Source organism: Ovis canadensis, chromosome 25 (genome assembly GCF_042477335.2).
Source record: "Ovis canadensis isolate MfBH-ARS-UI-01 breed Bighorn chromosome 25, ARS-UI_OviCan_v2, whole genome shotgun sequence".
Lineage (NCBI taxonomy): Eukaryota > Metazoa > Chordata > Mammalia > Artiodactyla > Bovidae > Ovis > Ovis canadensis.
Window position 1 is genome coordinate 42,185,503 of NC_091269.1, and position 19,856 is coordinate 42,205,358.

General features: G+C 39.2%; 1 protein-coding gene across 1 annotated transcript in view; it reads left to right on the forward strand.

Annotated features, from left to right (window-relative positions):
• The window catches only part of MYPN (myopalladin), a 93,316-nt gene that overhangs the window by 10,448 nt on the left and 63,012 nt on the right, over positions 1–19,856 (forward strand). Inside the window, exons 3-4 of the mRNA XM_069571807.1 lie at positions 16,181–16,356; positions 19,325–19,376. Of these exons, the coding sequence (XP_069427908.1) occupies positions 16,181–16,356; positions 19,325–19,376 (228 nt within the window). The remainder of the gene's footprint in view (positions 1–16,180; positions 16,357–19,324; positions 19,377–19,856) is intronic.

Genomic DNA, 19,856 nt, shown 5'->3' on the forward strand with positions numbered 1-19,856 from the left:
AACAAATACCTACAGTAGTTTTTAATTTAACAAAAAAAGCAAAATAATAGAAAAAGTGTGATAGGATAAAGATACAATAAAATTGGTAAAGATCAATTTAAAGTTTATTTTACATGTATTTATTATATACTTTTTGATTTATTCTAGGTATGTAAGCAGGGTATCATCTTTTTTGCAAAATAATCATATTATAGGGCAGTAATAGCACTTGTATTATTAATAATATTTTAAATCATGTATGCTTATTGATTAAAGGAATTCTAGTCTAAAAACACATTTATATATTGAATTCTGCTTTTCAGAGTCAACATAAGGCAATACTCAATACTATTTCTACAATGGCATATACATGTTACTATCTAGTTAAACAACTGACCTCCTTGAGGAAAGGAGTGTCTTGAGCACCAAGCATAGCTTCTAGCCTACAGTAGTCATGCGTAATTCATTAGTCACTAGACTATGAGTATACTAATGGATAAAGAAACAGGAAAACAAGAAACTCGACTTAGATTTCAATCAGGAGTGAGACAATTGGCCTAAGATGTGGCAAAGGGTTGGAACAGCATAACAGATTAAGTGTCTACCCTTCTCTACGCATGCCTGATGACACTCCCTGAGACTCTGGTCAGTGATGCTGGCAAGATGTCATCATAGCACCATGATGGATACCACTCAGTGGCATCTGGTCAGTCTAAGTAAGCTGGTGAGCACTCAAGTTATGGCACAGATACGGCTTACTTAGACTAGTTCTATCCATTCCACTAGTTTCTGGACATAGATTGGATCCTTTCAAAAAAATTAGACCAGGTCACTCAAGACTCATCCTCCCCATTCTTAATCATGACAATCTCAAACACAAAAAAACACTCGGGGCTCTTGTGAGAAAAATCACTCAGGAGAATGAGTGAAAAATACTCATTCCCCCCAAAACAAAGTAATATGGTGTTTACTCAGAAACTACTTAGTCAACCAATTAAATATTTACAAATTTAAGAGTGAAAGAAATGTACACAACTTCCATAGTGACAGCATTCATGTCTATATCCCAGCCACTGGTTTGATGGCAGGAAACTAATATGTATTCATTAAGTATTTTCTGAATTCATCACAGTAATCATATTAATGTTAAGAAAAAACTTACGATTGTCTAAGTAGACTGTTTTTGATGTTGTTCAGTCGCCAAGTTGTATCCAACTCTTTGCAACCCCATGGACTGCAGCATGCCAGGCTTCCCTGTCCTTCCCTGCTCAAACTCATGTCCATTGAGTCAGTGATGCTATCTAACCATCTCATTCTCTACCATCCCCTCCTCATTTTGCCTTCAATTTTTCTCAGCATGAAGGTCTTTTCCAATGAGTCAGCTCTTTGCATCAGGTGGCCAAAGTATTGGAGCTTCAGCATCAGTCCTTCCAATGAATATTCAAGGAATATTACTTTGAATATTCAATGAAAATTATTTTCCTACATATAAAGTTTATATAACTCTAATCAGAAACCAAGTATACATACCTAGCTTTTACTCGAAACCCAGCACTGTGACCAATACAATGACAGAGGCAATATAAACATGTGCCCCTGCTCTCAAGGAACTTGCAACCTCAATTAAAGAAATCATCCTAACTCTACTCAATACTCTCGAAAGAATCTAAAAAAAGAGTGGAGAGATATATACATAAAAACTGATATATATATATATATATATAACTGATATATATATATATATAAACTGATTCACTTTGCTGTACACCTGAAACTAACATTACATGTAAATATACTATATTACAATAAAAATGACAATAAAGAATTCACCCTAATTTTTATAGGACAATGAAGGGCTGGAGGACTAGATAGGTCAAAGAAGACTCCAGAGACATAAGGGAATTTTAGCTGAACCTTGAAGAAAGAAGAAGTTAAGTAGAAATTTAAATCATTTATTCATTCAACAAATTGCTACTGAGTTACTAAAGTGACTCATTGAGAGTACAAAACAATTGGGAGCTACTGGACGTCAGGGACCTTGTTTTGAAACCAAGTGTAAAACTATTCTAAGAGGGCAGCTCACAGTCTAATAGAGCAATCAAACATATGATCAAAACATTGCAGTACTGTGTAATAAGGGCTGTAACAGAAGTATGCATGGAATGCAACAGCAGCTCAAAGGAAGATTGATATTTGGCCTGAAGGGCAGGATGAAGGAAGTGTTAATGCTGGAGGTGCCACTTCAGTTGAGAAAACTTAAGGTGGAAGAGGAAAGCAAGTGGAAAGACCCAGAGACTAATGTTTTCAGGGAACTGCAAATACTTGGCTATGTGAGGAACATGGGACAACAGATGAGGAAAGATAAGAGAAAAGACAGAAGAAGTAGGCAGAGGGACAGGTCCTTTTAGGCCAGGTCAACTCAATATGTTCGTATAAAAGTACAGATGCTGGCAGAGTAATATTTTTAGATGACAGTGAGGAGACTGACCTAACTGGACAAGAGCGGAACCAGATGATTTTGAAAAGCCTTGAAAGCAAAGTAGAATAGTTCTGACTTGGTTTCAAAATCAAGTGGAAAGCATTTAAGTTTGTGTATAAGGACACACTAAGATAAAAGGGAGAATTTAAGTAGAACAGGTCTGGATGAATGAGTTAGACCCCAAACAAATGGAGCCCCAAGGGCACTTTGGAGGCTGTGAAAGGTATTCCAGGCATCAGACACTCTGATATCAGACTGGGGTAGGGGCTGAGGGAAAGCACAGAAAAGCTGTGAGGGAGCAATATTTAGAAGAAAAGAAACCAAGCTGAACTTGGTGACTGACTAGATAGGACAAGTAAAAGACTGACTCCACAAGTTTGAAGCTGGGGACCTCAGAGAACCCTGGGGTCACTGTCAAGGTCTGAGAAACTGGAGGAGGTGGATGATTTGAGTCTGAGGAGATGGAGGGACCATATCCAATAGATAGTCAGAAACGTAGGACTGAAGGGCAAACAAGAGGGTAGTGGAACTGGAGACATTCCAAGGAATGCCCTGGACACTGGGAAATTTGGACACAGTATCTCTGGCATTACAAAGGGACTATAAATACAGGTAACGTTTGGAACTAACAGCCAGTTATGCTAGGCTGGGGCAGGGTTTTTTCCAACCTTCTTTGGCAGTAATTCCTCCTCCCATTTTTCTCCTCACAATAAATATGTTATGTTACCCCAATACATACTTTACACACACACACACAGATTTCTTAAAGATGAGATTAGTGTTTCTGGGATTGAAGAGGATTGGGGTGGAGGAAGGACTGCCTGCTTGCTCACGACTGAAACTTCTAAAGCATCTCCATAGAACCCAAGAGCACAGGTTTTGATTGAGAGAATGCCTTTAAAAATGCATTATAAGAATGAGGCGCTTTGGTTTGCCATAAAGGAAAACAGTACAGTCAAAAAGAAAAGTATCCTTTTTTCTATTTTTGCAAGAAAATATAATGCATATACCTGGCAACTGAGGTCTAACCTCGTATGTATGTGCCCCGGTGTGTTCTCCGTCTTTTACCCATGTTTCTATAATTCTAGTTTAGCAAACTGAAAAATCCTTTTGGCCTATATTTGTTGATTTCCACGTTGACTGGGAAGAACGTGTTGTAAGGGTAGGATCCTGTATCATTAAAGCTAGCTGTTTTTGACAGCTTGTTAATTTTGGACATAGCTTCATTGGAGGAGCTGAAATACACTCATGCGTTACCCACAGATGAAAGAGTCTGCAGGAATTCACAGCAAATGGCCATGATCCCTTTTTGTATCCTGACTTGAAATTCTTTTCCCAGGAATGTACAGCTGGGTCACACTAAGTATGTTTGCTTGTACATAGCCCTCTGAAGCAGTAAAAATTTACCTTTTATAGATGCTGATGTCTGATTTGGCGGTTAAGTTTTGCTATTGCTACTTCTGGACATTTGCCTGTGAATGCCACGCTGAGGAATAAAAAGGAAATAAATCAGTTATAAAGACAAAAGATATTTTAAATTATAAAATATAAATAATTATATATGATATATAATATAAAATATTATATAAGTATTTTTAAATGTTACAGTATTTAGGGGCATTTTCTTCTACGTTTTGTGGCAATCTAGATACCTTCATTTATTCATTCATGCAACAAATGTGAAATGTCTGTTATGCGCCATGTTCTCCTAGAGCCAATAAGATTATAGCAGTGAACAAGGAAAATCCCCTGCCTTCATGTGTCTTGAAAGAAAAGTGAAGTCGTTCAGTTGTGTCCAACTTTTTGGGACCACATGGACTATAGCCTACCAGGCTCCTCTGTCCATGAGATTTTCCAGGCAATAGTACTGGAGTGGATTGCCATTTCCTTCTCCAGGGGATCTTCCCAACCCAGGAATTGAACCCAGGTCTCCCGCATTGTAGACAGACACTTTACCATCTGAGCTACCAGGGAATTCCTGTATCTTAGGGTCTAGTAAAGATCACAGGCAAAAAATCCCACAGTGATTACATTATCATAATTGTGATAAATATCATAAAGGAGGGTGCATATAGCAAAGGGACTAAGCCTTGTGAATGGACTAGGGAAGGTTTCCCAGAAGTATTTAAGCTGAGACAGAAAAGATGATGAGAGGTTAGCCTAGCAAAGTGGGGTTTACAGAAAAGTGTTGCAGGGTGAAGAGAGAACGTATATGAGGCAGTGAGACAATGATTCACTTTACAGAACTGAAGGAACTAATGACACCAGAATATGAAAAGTAAGGAGGAAATGGTTTGGGGTAAGTTCAGAGAACAGGGATAGAGACTCCCTGTTCAAAAGCCTCCCAGAACAAGCTACTCAAAGTGGGTCCCTGGACCAACAGGTCAGCATCACTTGGAATCTTGGTGGATATGCAAATTTGCAGCTTCTACCTCAGACCTACTGAATTAAGCTCTCTAAAGGGCAGGCCCAGACATTTGTGTTTTAACCAAACTGCTGTTTGTTTCTGTGCTGAGAACTTCTGCAATCTCTTTGGAGACCTCCTCACCCAGGGGGACTGGCCCTTGACTCTATTCCTTAAGCCAGATGTTGCAATCTCTACTTAAGGTTCTAACATCTGCTTCTCAGTCCTACTCCTCAGTACACTCCTCAAAGGCTCTTTCTGTTGATATCACCTCACCTGAGCTGGTCATCCTTTGAGGTAGGGTCTGTTGTCAGACAGGAAATCAAGCTACCTTGTGTGGTATCCATTTGGCCCATGGGAAAACCACATCTCTGCCCTCGCGAACTTTGGCGATGTAGGCTGCTTCCAGCGCAACCCTCTCTTCTTGCTCTTCCCTCTTGTGCTGTGCTTAGTTCTCAGCTGTGTCTAACTCTTTGCGACCCCATAGACTGTAGCCCGCCAGGTTCCTCTGTCCTTGGAGATTCTTCAGGCCAGAATACTGGAGTGAGTTGCCATGCCTTTCTCTAGGGGATCTTCCTGACCCAGGGATCGAACCCAGGTCTCCCACATTGTGGGCAGATTCTTTACTGTCTGAGCCACCAGGGAAGCCTCTTTCCTCTTGGGCAATGCTAAATATCATTTCACTTTGAAAGTTTTCAAGGCAAGAGTTCGGTGAAGCTTCTGTGCTGCCACCAGCTCCAGGGGCTACAATATAAGATCTCCAAGGAATTCCATAGAAGGCCCTGTCATGTGGCCACTGACCCTCTCTAATCAATCTCCCAACCTCCTCATCTCTATTCCCAAAATGGACAAGGATCACCAGACTGAACTTTCTGAATTGCTTTAGAAGTGTGTTTTTAAATAAATACTGAAGAATATCTGGAAGTACAGATACAGTATAAGAGTAATGGCACAACTATCTGTATGCCCACATTAGTATTATTTTTAAGTTGAGTGTCTTCTTGATCCTGTCCCTTCCTCCTCCCCTTAGAGGTAACCACTAGCCCAAATCTAGTGTTTTCTGTTTAAATTTTTCTTAACAGTTTTTCTTCAGTTTAATAACATATCCTTATGTTCCTAAGCAATACTGGAACAGAAGTAGTTACTGGTGGAATGACAGAAAATCCTATGTTGTTGCTGTTGTTCTGTCAACCAGTCATGTCCAACTCTTTGCAACCCCAAGGACTGGAGCACGCCAGGCCTCCCTGTCTCTCACCATCTCCCGAAGTTTGCCCAAGTTCACATCCATTGCATCAGTGATGCCATTCAGCCATCTCATTTTCTGACGCCCTCTTCTTCTGCCCTCAATCTCTCCCAGCCTCAGGGACAGAAAAGCCTATATGTACATTAAAATAAGTCAAGGTGGGACAAAGTAGAATATATAAAAAACACATTTGCTATTTGTTGATAATTTGTTGAAGCTAAGTGATATGTACGTAGGGGTTCATTACATAGTCTTTCTACTTTGTGGACATTTTTAAGCTCCAGTAATAAAATTTTGGGTTCTACCTGCCAATGCAGGAGAAATGAGAGATGCAAGTTCAATCCCCGGGTTGGAAAGACCCCCCGGAGGAGGGCATGGCAATCCACTCCAGTATTCTTGCCTGGAGAATCTCATGGACAGAGGAGCCTGACAGGGTCCATAGGGTCACAGAGTCAGACACAGCTGAAGTGACTTAGCATGCATGAATGCATAATAAAGTTTTTTAAAAATAGTAAATTTTACATGTTGTAACATGTTTATGTGAGTAGAATCATAATGTATGTATTATTCTGGTACTTGAATTTTATCTAAAAAGTATATCCATGATGTTGCGTGTAACTCTAGTTCATTCATTTTCATTACTATAAAATATTTTACTGTAAGGCTAGAGAATTGTATTATTAATGTACATTTGGGTGGTTATCAGCTTTTTCCCTAATATGAACAATGTTATTATAAATGGTCTAGTATATTCTCCTGGTGCATGAGTATGTTTAAACATGGAACTGCTGACAGAGTGTATACAACTTCACTTTATAATTACAAATTATTTTCCAAAGGAATTGTTTCAGTTTACATTCCCACCAATATTATATAAGAGTTCTGGTTTTTCTACATCATTGCCAACATGCGTTTATCAGAACTTTTAATTTTGCAGATCTGATGGGTATGGTATCTGATGAGTATGAAGGTTTTTTGTTGTGATTTAAATTTTCATTTCCACAGTTACTAATGAGGTTGAAAATTTCAAAAATATGTTTATTGAACATTTAGGGTTCATTTTCTATGAAGGGCCTGTTTACATCTTACACTCGCTTTTTCTATCAGTTTGTTATTTTCTTATTGATCTGTAAGAACTTTAAAAATATGATTAGGAGACTAACATATGACATTATGTGTTATGAAAATATTCTCTCTGGGTTTGATTTGTCTTTTTATTTATGGTATCATTTGATAATTAGATATTTTTAACTTTAGTGTCAAAGTTTCCTTCATGGTTTTTAGTTTTTATAGCTTGTGCCAAGTTTACCAAGAATGTTCCACCTCGAAGAACTCAATAAATATTAATAAAATTTAAAGCATAGACATACCCTCCCAACTTGTACCTCCATACTCCCATGCGTGAAATATAGCCAGTGGACATGAAGACTTAAGTTTGTTACCTCGGGAGTGGTCAAACAGGACATACAAAACATTGAATTGTTTTACAAAATCTGACATAACTTTGAGTCCTGGTAAAAAGTACCTACTGTTATTTTACTGTCCAATGTACTCCAGCTGTGCTTTCTATATGAAGCGATGCATGGAGAGAGTGAAAATGTCATTAAGAATTGGGTTGGCAAAAAAATGGATTCCAGTTTTTCTATAACATCTTATGGAAAAACTTGAATGAACTTTTTGGCCAACCCAAAAAGTAAACTGCCATTTAGCTGTTTCAGGCCTTACACTCTTTACTTAAGAGAGCAGGCATCCTTAGTGAAGACCCAGCACAGCCATAAATAAATAGATAAAAATAGATCAGGTATCTAGTCCCCAAGCCTTCTTGAAAAGTGAAAATAAAACAGACTTAAGGCTATAATAATCCTAATTTGAATCCATTCATTTAACATCTATATAACAAACGTTTTTGGGAACAGCTCTGATGCGTCATACCCTGTGCAAGGAACCAGATAAACAAGCAGTAAATCAAACATGTGTGATAATCTCTGCCCTGTGGTGTCTATTGTCCAGTAAGGGGAAGAGATATTAAACAAATAAACTAATGAGTAAGCTTATAATTATAAGTGATATGTAGGTTCTGTGAAGTAAATAAACAGGGTATTAGAAGAGGGAGTAATAAGAGGTGGGACAGGGACACTGGAAAGGCTAGGGCAGGGTTAAAGGAAGAGTCTGAGTAATCATTCTTTTAAAGAGCATTATTACTGGTGAGTCAGAATAACACATTCAAATTATGTTTAGGAGTTGATAATGTGTTAATACAATGAGTCATGATATTTAGCCACACCACATTTTAGACAAAACAGTACCCTAAGAGCTGAATGGTGATCTGCAGCTTAAAAGGCCAGATAAATCTGAAAAATGTGTCTCTTCAGTGTCTTCATTTCCAGGCTTGGTAACTACCCAAATGACCAGGTCTGGCAAGCTGTCCTTAGTGCATTAAAGATGGATCCTTCTTTATCATTTGGACTTGTCCCATTTCCCCAGATCACTGACTCAGTTCTGCTGAGCCATGAATCACGCCTGGCACCCACTGCCACTCTGTAAGTGTCATGAAGATTTGGAGTTCTAAAAACATGCAGCTGGGCAGGGTACTTACATGAAAGCATTCCCTAACATGGATAGACATTGGAGGAGAGCATGTTTCCTCCTGACCCTCAAAAGTCTTCAGCGTAGCTGGGTGCATTTTAATATGTTTTTCAGAAGGTAGCCTGACCAGTGCATTATTTCTGAGTGGGTCATGGTGTTAAAGTAGGAGTGACGACGGTTACTGGCTGTCCTTTGGGCTGGCTGAAGCCATCCTGGGCATCTGAGTAAAGACAAAAATGCTTCTGACGGAGAGTTTGGGCATTTGAATCACTCCACTTATCACCTTCAGGCTGTCCAATTCCTCATAGATGTTTCCACTCTCATTTTGGTAAAGAAGAGAAACGTTATCTAAAGAAACAACACAACCTAGTAACATTTATATAAGGGAAGGTATTTGTATATCTGTTTTGAAATAGTTATTCATATTTACCTTATCAAATGAATAAATGTACATTGCTTTAAAAGTCAAATAATATTTTTTTGAAAAAAGACCACTTTCAACTCTTTTGGCAGTTTCCTATTTATTCATCTGTGAATTTCTAAACAGTATGCCAGGGGTTCTCAGACTTTTTGTTCTCAGGACCCCTTTACGATCTGAAAAGTTATTGAGACCCAAAAGAGGTTTTATCTATGTGAATTATATCCATAATTATCATAAGTTAAAATTGAGAAATATTTTAAACTGTTATTTTGAAATGAATAAGAAAAAACTATGATAAACACCCTCACATAAATAATTTTATGAAAAAATAACTGTATTTCCCCTCAAATTTTAAGTTACAAGAGTGGCATTGTTTTATGCTTTTTACAAATCTCTTTTAAAGTCAGGCTTAACAGAGAACAGTTGGATTCTCATATTTGCTTCTGCATTTGGTTTGTTGTGATATGTTTGGGTTGAAGTTAATTTTTAAAATATGGCATTGTACAGGTATGTAGTTAGAAAGAGGAGGGATATTTTAATAGACTTATCAGATAATGTGGCTATTCTAACTTGATATTACATGAAAATTCAAGTAGGAGTAGTTTCTGAAAGGTTAGTTGCAGTATGAAATCTGAAACCATACCAATGAACTTTTGTACCCTGCTATAATAAAACCCTTTGTCTGTCTTGAACTTCAAATGGATAACATCATGCATAGGTCATTTGGAAAACAAAATCTTCCAAATTTTGACACATTTTATTATATAATATTTTAAAATCATATTTGTTAATATCATCACTGATTTCACCAAAAATCTCTTTGCGTTTTGGGAAGGCCTAAACTCACTATAGGAGATACAAGCTTTCCAAACTCTAATTTTTCCTTAAAAGTTCCAGTTTTTTCCTTGGCAACAAATGTTATCAGTTATTTTTGCTTGAAAGAACAGGCTTACCTCCTTCAGTTTTTGAGAAAATGTCTGCTAAATACCCAAACCTGAATAACCATAATTTGTCAGCTGTTCTTTCAAGACATTGTTTCATGCATTAGGTGCCTAGTTCAACTTTAAACTAGTTGAACAACTAGTTGAACAACTTTAAACTAAACAAGTGCTCTTCCATATTCAGTAGAAATGCTGTGTGCTACCTCCTATTTCACCACTCAGAATGCTAAAAAGATGCGGACTCAAGGTTGAGGTGACTTTTACTGCTTAATCAATGACATTTTTAAGTGAACCTGGATTTTTTTTTTAAATTGCAAGTGTGACAATGGAAAACACAGTAACCACTCATCAGCTTTATGCTGCTAAAGCACCCACAATTTTACCCATTGTGGCTTTTGCACCATCATTGTAAATATTAACACAGTGAAAAGGCAAATGATATCTTAGTATTATACGAAAATAGTTTTGTCTTCATAGAAAGTGAAAAGAACCATTATAATATGCTTGTAAACCACAACTGCTTGGTATGCTAATGCTATTTTTTCTTGACTTCCTGTTCCAGAAGATGGTGGGTTAGCAACCCTTCACCAAACCAGAACTTCCGTTGTTCCTTCCTTCATTGCCTCATATCACACTGTTGTTTTAAAAAAAATTAATGTATAACTTCTTGTTACTATGTAAGTATGATTTTCTGCCAAATCCAGTAGGGAGAAGTGACTGTTTCCTTGCCTGTACAACTTTTTTCACCTGGAGTTGATGACTGTTTTGTTTTTATGTGCTTGGCTCTCCGGTCTTGTCACAATTTGTCTCAATTCTCCAATACCTTTGTAAAACATGTCCTATTAATAAATAGTCTGTTCCATGCAGTTAAGCCACCAAGCCCATTTGTTTTTTCCCTGGAGAAACTCCTCCTGAAGCCCCTTTTCCTCTTGCTCCAATATGGAGCAGCTGCTCATGCAGCCAACAACTCAGCCTTCATCCTAGGGCATCTCTTAACTGCTCAGAAGAAAAGATGTGGCCTACTGTGGGAATATAAATACTCATTTTTTAAACCTGAAATCAGTGACCCTATTTTAAGCTCTGTATCTCCTCCCCTATTCTTAATGTTTCCACCAAACTTGCATCTCCAAATCCTGTAACTTTCTGGGGTTCTATTGCACAAATTGTCTTCTTCTCAATGACATCCCCAAGTAGGCACCTGGTATTCAGATTTTTCAACTCTCCTGGCTTCTCATTCTGCTTTCCACCTTTCAAAAGTGATTGAGGCCTCAGGTCTGCTTTTGTCTCCCTCCCCATTCTTTTGGTCCTTGTGATTTTTTTTTTAATCCCTTTAAAAATCTCCTTTATTCTCATGTTAGGGTCATTTCCAGTGGAAATGTCTGTCTGGATGCTCACTATTTGTGTTTACAACTACACATACTCTGAGGGTGTGCTCCTACAAGTTCCATGGGGTCTTGCTGAGGCTGATGCTCCGGGAGACTGAGGGACCCATGTCAGCAGCTGCATGTACCTCTGCTGCCACAATAGAGCAAACACTGGCATAGGATTTAATGAAAGCAAATAACAAACTACTCACAAAATATTAATGATCAATTATTTCCATCATTTGTTCTTTCAACAAATCCAACACTTATTTTCTGCATGCTATTACTATGTGCCAAGATGTTGTCATAGGTGTGGGATTATATTCGTAAGACTGATAAGATCCTCTAATGGACTTTACAGCATAGTAGGAGAAGCAGACAATAACAAAATAAGCAAGCATGTAAGATAATTTCAGAGAATAATAAGTGCTGTGAGGATAACACAAGAGAATAATCTGATGGTGTCTGAGGATAAAGAAGCTACACTAGGAAGAGAAAGTAACATTTGAACCGAGGCCTGACTGATGAGAAGGGCCTGTTTTTATAAAGACTGGGGGATAAGGATTTTAGGAAGTACAAAAATCCTAATATGGAGAGTAGTTTAATGTGTTCAGAGAATAGGAAAAAGACCAGTGTGGTTGCAACATAGTGAAGGGAGAATGATGGGAGAGGAGATCCAGAAGTAAAAGAAGGCAGGTTTGGATATTATCCCAAGTAGAAGTGTTAATTGAAACTAAGGGATGAGACAATGGCCAAAGGAGAGAATGTATAGAAAACTGTACAAGCTTGTCAGGTACCATCTCTACATATAAAGGAGCTTAAAATTTAGTGAAACTGGTGAGACAATTTCTCCCAAATAGAGAATAATCAAAGACAGTGTATAATCAAGACTTACATGACATAATATAGGTTTTTTTAAAAAAGTAAAGTGACAAAACAAAAAAAGGTAAGGTAACAATCACTGAGAATTGATGGTAAAAGGTGCTTTGCGTAGGAGGTGATATCTAAGCCAAACTAATGGATGAGTTATATTTGCAGTAGCTGAAAGGTGAGGAAGAGAATCTCAGAAACAGAAAAACATGAACAGAGGCTTGAATGTAGAGGTGAATATGATGTATTTATGGAACAGCAGAGGAAAGTTTATCTCTTGAGAAGTCATTGAATAGATGAGTTTTCTTAACGCTTTAGAATCTTGCTTTACAAATGGTGGGAGGGAAAGGTTCAAGCATTGAATGGTTAGATCTGAAATTACAAGAAAGATTCGCAATTGCCAGGACTCCTTCATTCTTGCCATTGAATAATGGTAATGCCTCCTCCCCAATTACTTCTTATGATGATGCTGATTCATAATTCTTACTTAAATATGGAAACAGTTATAAAAGGGGTACACTGAGACATCTCACATTTGTCTTCATCTTGTTTCCCCTCACCCCAATAGGAAGCCACTTTGATTTTCACTTTATTCTTTCAGTTTGCTTTATGTATATGCAAACAACATGGCTATATCTGATTTTTTGCCCCCTGGGTTGACATCCTTGTGCTACTGTAACAGAGCACCACAAACTGGATGGCTTTCACAGCAGAAATGTACTGTCTCACAGCTCTAGAGGCCAGGAGTGCGGAATCAAAACATCAGCAGGGCCGTGCTCCATCTGAGATCCCAAGTGGACTCCCTCCTAGTCTCTTCTGGCTTCTGGTGGCGGCGTTCCTTGGCGTTCCTCGGCCTGCCGCTGCATCACTCCAGTTTCTCCCTGTGCTGTCATGGCATTTTCCCTCTATGTCACTGTCCTCACTTGAGGTTGTTCTCTTCTTGAAGAACTTCACTCGTATTGGATTCAGTTCAGTTCAGTTCAGTCGCTCAGTCGTGTCCGACTCTTTGCGACCCCATGAATCGCAGCACGCCAGGCCTCCCTGTCCATCACCATCTCCCGGAGTTCACTCAGACTCACGTCCATCGAGTCAGTGATGCTATCCAGCCATCTCATCCTCTGTCGTCTCCTTTTCCTCCTGCCCCTAATCCCTCCCAGCATCAGTCTTTTCCAATGAGTCAAATCTTCGCATGAGGTGGCCAAAGTACTGGGGTTTCAGCTTTAGCATCATTCCTTCCAATGAACACCCAGGACTGATCTCCTTTAGGATGGACTGGTTGGATTTCCTTGCAGTCCAAGGGACTCTCAAGAGTCTTCTCCAACACCGCAGCTCAAAAGCATCAATTCTTTGGCGCTCAGTTTTCTTCACAGTCCAACTCTCACATCCATACGTGACCACTGGAAAAACCATAGCCTTGACTAAACAGATTAGGACCGTGCTAATAACTTCTTCAAAACTTGATTTTATCTGCAAAGACCTTATTTCCAAATAAGGTCATATTCCCAAGTACTTAGGACTTCAACATATCTTTTGGTGGGGGAATAATTCAATGTATAACAACCCACAATTCTTATACAAAAGCTAACCCTCTCCATGTACTATTTCATACCTTACTGTTAAATTCTTAACTATATATCTTCAGGTTCTTTCCATATGAGCACATAGTGATCTTTCCCATTCTATTTCTAGAGCTGCATAGTGCTCTATTATGAGGCTGTTCCAGAGTTTATTTCATCACTCCCCTAGTGATAGACTCTTGGGTCATTTCCAACCTTATGCTGTTTAAATAAGTAACCTACACATTTGTCATTTTGTATGTAAGCAAGCGTATCTGTAGGCTTTCTTGGTGGCTGAGTGTAAAGAATCCGCCTGCCAATACGGAAGACACAGGTTTGATCCCTGGGTCAGGAAGAGGTCCTGGAGAAGGAAATAGAAACCCACTTCAGTATTCTTGCCAGGGGAAATCCCATGGACAGAGGAGCCTGACAGGCTACAGTGCATGGGATCACAAAAGAGTTGGATATGACTTTGTGACTAAACAAGTGTACCTGTATGACAGATTCCACAAGTGGGACTGTTGAGTCACAGGATAAATGTAACCTGTAATTTTGGTAGACACCGCCATATTTTCATAGGGGTTGTACCATTTTGCATTCCTACTAGCAGTGTATGGGGAGGGGTTTTGCCAATCAATATCATGAACAATGATATTTCCATGTAGTTTATTTATTATTTGACTGTGCTGGATCTTCATTGCTCTGCAGGCTTTTCTCTAGTTGTGGCGAGCGGAGGCTACTCATTTTGGTGGCTTCTCTTGCTGTGGATCACAGGCTCTCGAGCATTCAGACTTCAGCAGTTGCAGCACATGGGCTCAAAATAGTTGGGGCTCCTGGGTTCTAGAACACAGGCTCAGTAGTCACCCCATGGCATGTGTGATCTTCCTGGACCAGGGATGGAACCCCTGTCTCCTGCATTGGCTCGCGGATTCATTATCACCGAGCCACCAGTGAAACCCCTATTTCCATGTGATTTTAATATCTGTTCCTCTTATTACATACCTTCACATTTTAAACATTATTTTATGCATAACTTAGTGTAAACTTCTGGTGAAAAACTTTCATAATAAAAATTTCTAACCTCAAGTATATACATCAAAATAAAATACCATAACATATGGAAATATATTTAACTTATGTTATTTGCCAGAATTGGGTCACTCCTGGGAAAATACAAGCCATCCCCCTTATCTGATGAATCAAGTAACCAATCAAAATAACTTTCATTTAGCTAGGTCTGATGCAATTTTGTTGCATCCAGTCCCATCACTTCATGGGAAATAGATGGGGAAACAGTGGAAACAGTGTCAGACCTTATTTTTTGGGCTCCAGAATCACTGCAGATGGTGATTGCAGCCATGAAATTAAAAGACGCTTACTCCTTGGAAGAAAAGTTATGACCAACCTAGATAGCATATTCAAAAGCAGAGACACTACTTTGCTGACTAAGGTTCATCTAGTCAAGGCTATGGTTTTTCCTGTGGTCATGTATGGATGTGAGAGTTGGACTGTGAAGAAGGCTGAGCGCCGAAGAATTGATGCTTTTGAACTGTGGTGTTGGAGAAGACTCTTGAGGGTCCCTTGGACTGCAAGGAGATCCAACCAGTCCATTCTGAAGGAGATCAGCCCTGGGATTTCTTTGGAAGGAATGATGCTAAAGCTGAAACTCCAATACTTTGGCCACCTCATGCGAAAAGTTGAATCATTGGAAAAGACTTTGATGCTGGGAGGGATTTGAGGCAGGAAGAGAAGAGGACGACAGAGGATGAGATGGCTGGATGTCATCACTGACTTGATGGACGTGAGTCTGAGTGAACTCCGGAAGTTAGTGATGGACAGGGAGGCCTGGCGTGCCTCGCACGACTGAGCGACTGAACTGAACTGAACTGAACTGATGCAATTTTGTAGTAGGGAATGAATGTTCAACTTTAACTTCACAAACCTTTAATATCCCTTAGATTCCTTCCAAATAAGCTTCAGTAGCACTTGCTGAATGCATACTATCGAATGCTGTAGGTCAAGTTCCACATAAAAGACCCTGCTCTCCGTGGTTGGCAGTGTTCGAAATCGCTTCATCTTCTTTCAGTTGTATCATTCCTCATCTTCTTTCAGTTGTATCATTCTTAATAGGAGCTGCTTTCTAATTTCCCGAATATAGTGTCACTGTGACTTGAATCCTGCCGGCTCTTCTCATTGTTACAACCAAATTATACCATAATATTGGATTATTTAATGTTTTGACTCCAAGTTTGCCACAGTTTTCTTCTTAGGGAACATCTGGAGCCATTTATGTTATTACTTCTCACATTTCAATCATGCCAATATTCTTCCTTGCAGGTGGTACTGTGAAGGCAAGGAGCTTGAAAATTCCCCAGACATTCACATCATCCAAGCAGGAAATCTGCATTCACTGACCATTGCTGAAGCCTTTGAAGAGGACACTGGACGTTATTCCTGCTTTGCTTCTAACATCTATGGGACAGATTCAACTTCTGCTGAGATTTACATAGAAGGTAAAGCAAAATACTCTTGGAGCATGGTACTTACTAATAAGATATATAGTTATAATAAATAAGTTAAATACATAATAAATATTTATTGAGGGCTTGCCCTATCACACACTCTTCAGTGAGGAAAATAGCAGTGAGACAAATAGACAAAAATCCCCAGGTTCATGAACAGATGGCAATAACACTGTTATAGGAGAGACAATAAATGAGATAAACAAAATATATACTTATGTGAGATACATGAAATAGTTCTAATCACAAATTCATTTTGTGTGTGTGTGTGTGTGTGTGTGTGTGTGTGTGATAAAGGAGAAGGTTCTCACACCAACAAACAATTTTTCATGGCACCAATTTGGTTTCCTATAATTTAACTCAGTTCTGACCCATCTACCTGGAGATAGGGTCAGATCCAACAAGTTAAGAGCTAGTCCCACAGGACTGCTCCTACCCCACTTCAGATGCCAATCACAGGTAGTAGGTGCCCAGGTTACCCACAACATCTGTCTGAGTTGGCTACAAATTGGAGGTTCTCACAACCCCCTTTTCAGGTTCAATTAATTTGTTAGAGGTGCTCACAGAACTCAGGGAAACACTTATTTATGTTTGCCAGTTTACTGTAGGGTGTGATAAAGGATACACATGAACGGCCAGATGAAGCGATACACAGGGACAGGTGTGGGAGGCTCCTGAGCACAGGGGTTCTGCCACCGTGAAGTTACTGTGTGTAGTCATCCCAGTGTGCTTGTGTTCATCAACCTAGAAGTTCTCCAAACCCCACACTACTGGGATTTTATGGAGGTGTTCTCACACAGGCATGATCAACTCTTAATTCCATTTCCTGCCCTCTTCCCTTCTCTGGAGTACAATGTGGTAGGATTGAAAATTCCAAGCTTCTAATCACCTTACGGCTTCCCAGGTGGTGCCACTGGTAAAGAATCTGCCTGCCAGTGCAGAAGATAAAAGAGACATGGGTTCAGTCCCTGGGTTGCAAAGATCCCCTGGAAGAGGGCATGGCAACCCACTCCAGTATTCTTGCCTGGAGAATCCTTTGGACAGACGAACCTGCTGGGCTACAGCCCACAGGATCACAGAGAGGTGGACATAACACAATTTAGCACACACACATACAATCACTGCTTGGTCTTCTGGGTGACCAGCCCCTATCCAGAAGCCACTCCAAGTCACCTCATTAGAACAAAGATGTTCCCAGTGCTCTCATCACTTAGGAATTTATTAGAGTTTTAGAAGCCCTGCGTCAGAGGCAGTGTTAAAGACAAATATTAGAGCAAGAGATGCTCTGAAGTGCTCATCACTTAGGGGAGTATAAGGGTTTTAGGAGCTCTGTGCCAGGAATCAGGGGCAGAGAGAAAAAATTATGTTTCCTGTTATCTTACAGTATATATGAGCACTATGACAGGAAGTAGAAGGGATAGGGAGTATGTGAATGGACACGTGCATGTGTGTTACAGATTGCTGTACAAGACCTAACTTACCATATGACATATAAACGCAGACCTGAAGGAAGTGAGGGGGTGAGTCACAGGGATATTCAACGGAAGAATACTCTAGGGAGTGAAATCAGCAAGCGTAGTGGCTCAGAAGAGGGAGTGTGGATGCCTTAGGTACAGAGATGAGCAGGTCAGAAGTTCAAGATGGGGTGGAGGTGGGAGGAGGCAGTGAGAAGATCACGTAGGTCCTCACGGGTCACTGCAAAGACCTGGCTTTTCCTCTGAGGTAGGAGGCTCTGAAGGATTCCAGGCAGAGTTGTAACATGATCTGACTTAGTTTTTAACAGGGTCACTCTGGCTCCCAGCTGAAAATATACCAAAAGGAGTCAAGCGTAGAAGCAGGAAGACCATCTGGGAGCCTTGGAGAGGCATTTATATCAATACCAAACTTATATGACTAATTTTAGGGAGGAATCAATTTATGTACCGTGTATATCAACCCAAGTTTTTGATCCTGTTTCCTCTCATCTTCTGCGTTTTTCCTAGGAGCCATTCTTCAGTACTTTTATCATCTATAATACCTTATGCATGCCTTGCTTTTAGCATTTAAATATTGTATTCTTATGGTATAAAGGTTAGAACTGTCTCATTCTTCTTTATATCTCTGATACCTTATGTAGTACCAGGTACATAGTGGTTATTTAATAAACTTTTATCGAATAGATATATGAATAATGATACTAACAATGAATAATACATAAATAGCTGTTATATTTTTTCATCCTCAAATTTTTGGAGTACATAAATACCTCCGGATTTAGTTTTGTGATATCTTCCTGGAATTCACTATCTTAAGAAACAAGTCAGGGATCAAAGCTCTGCTAACAGTGCTGAGATTGGATTGCTGATTTTTAAAAATTTTTGGCAGCAGAGCTTCAAACACTCCCAACTCCCAAGATGAAGAGTGACTTGTTAATATTAGTACTGGACGGAAGGGCATCCACCTACACCTACAATGTTTGGAATCTAATGTAATCCCTTCTTTTATTTAATCTGTGTAGGCCAAGAGCAAGAGGATTTATAGACAATACAGAATGTCTGCAAACACTGCTCTGTTAATCTGAAGGTGTCAGCAGGTGTTTTATATAAAAGAACCCACAGAATTTTGGCCAGTTAACTTTTTTTTCTTTTCTTTTTTGGCCATGCCTCATGGCATGTGGGATCTTAGTTCCCTGACCAGGGATCAAACCGGTGCCCATTACAATGGAATCACAGCATCTTAACCACTTGACTGCCAGGGAAATCCCTGGACCAGTTAATTTTAATTCCGTCACTAATTAGGCATGTGACCTGAGCAAGCACTTCAACTACTTAGGATATAGTTTTTTATCTGTAAGATGGGTGTTAGTTCAGGGAATCGCCGAGTTTATTTCCAGGTCTAAACTTCTATAAATCTTCAAATGCCTAGGAGCCAGTTTAAGAAATTATCTTTACAATTACATGACTTGTTTTTATTTTTCCAGGGGTTTCTTCTTCAGATTCAGAAGGGGACCCTAACAAGGACGAAATGAATCGGTAATTCCAATTTTCTATCTTATTTAGCATCCTCAGGTCCTGAGAAAACTGCTAATTGTTTAGTAGAACTTGAAGAGTGGGGTTGCAGGGTATGACACCAGAAAAAAAAAAATTGAGTGACTTTGGGTAAAAAGGTGTTTCTTTGCTTGTTGTTGCTTAAAAGATTAGTGTTCCCAATATTTTAAAAATGAAATATCACCTATAAAACACCATCACACTTATACCAAAAGAGTAAAAACAAATAATTCAGTGGTCCAAAAATATTCATGTTTTCTGACTAAAGAAGATTACTCAAAAGAACAAACAATCTGGTGAACCAAAAATATATGTATAAGTTATCTGGGCAAGTCATAACCTTTTTGCTAAAGTATTGGGTACTGAACAAAGTTACACAAATTTCCACAACCATTGGCTAAGCACCTACTCTATACCTAGAGAGTAGCACTATATTTAATGCTTCACTAGATGCACTGGGTACTA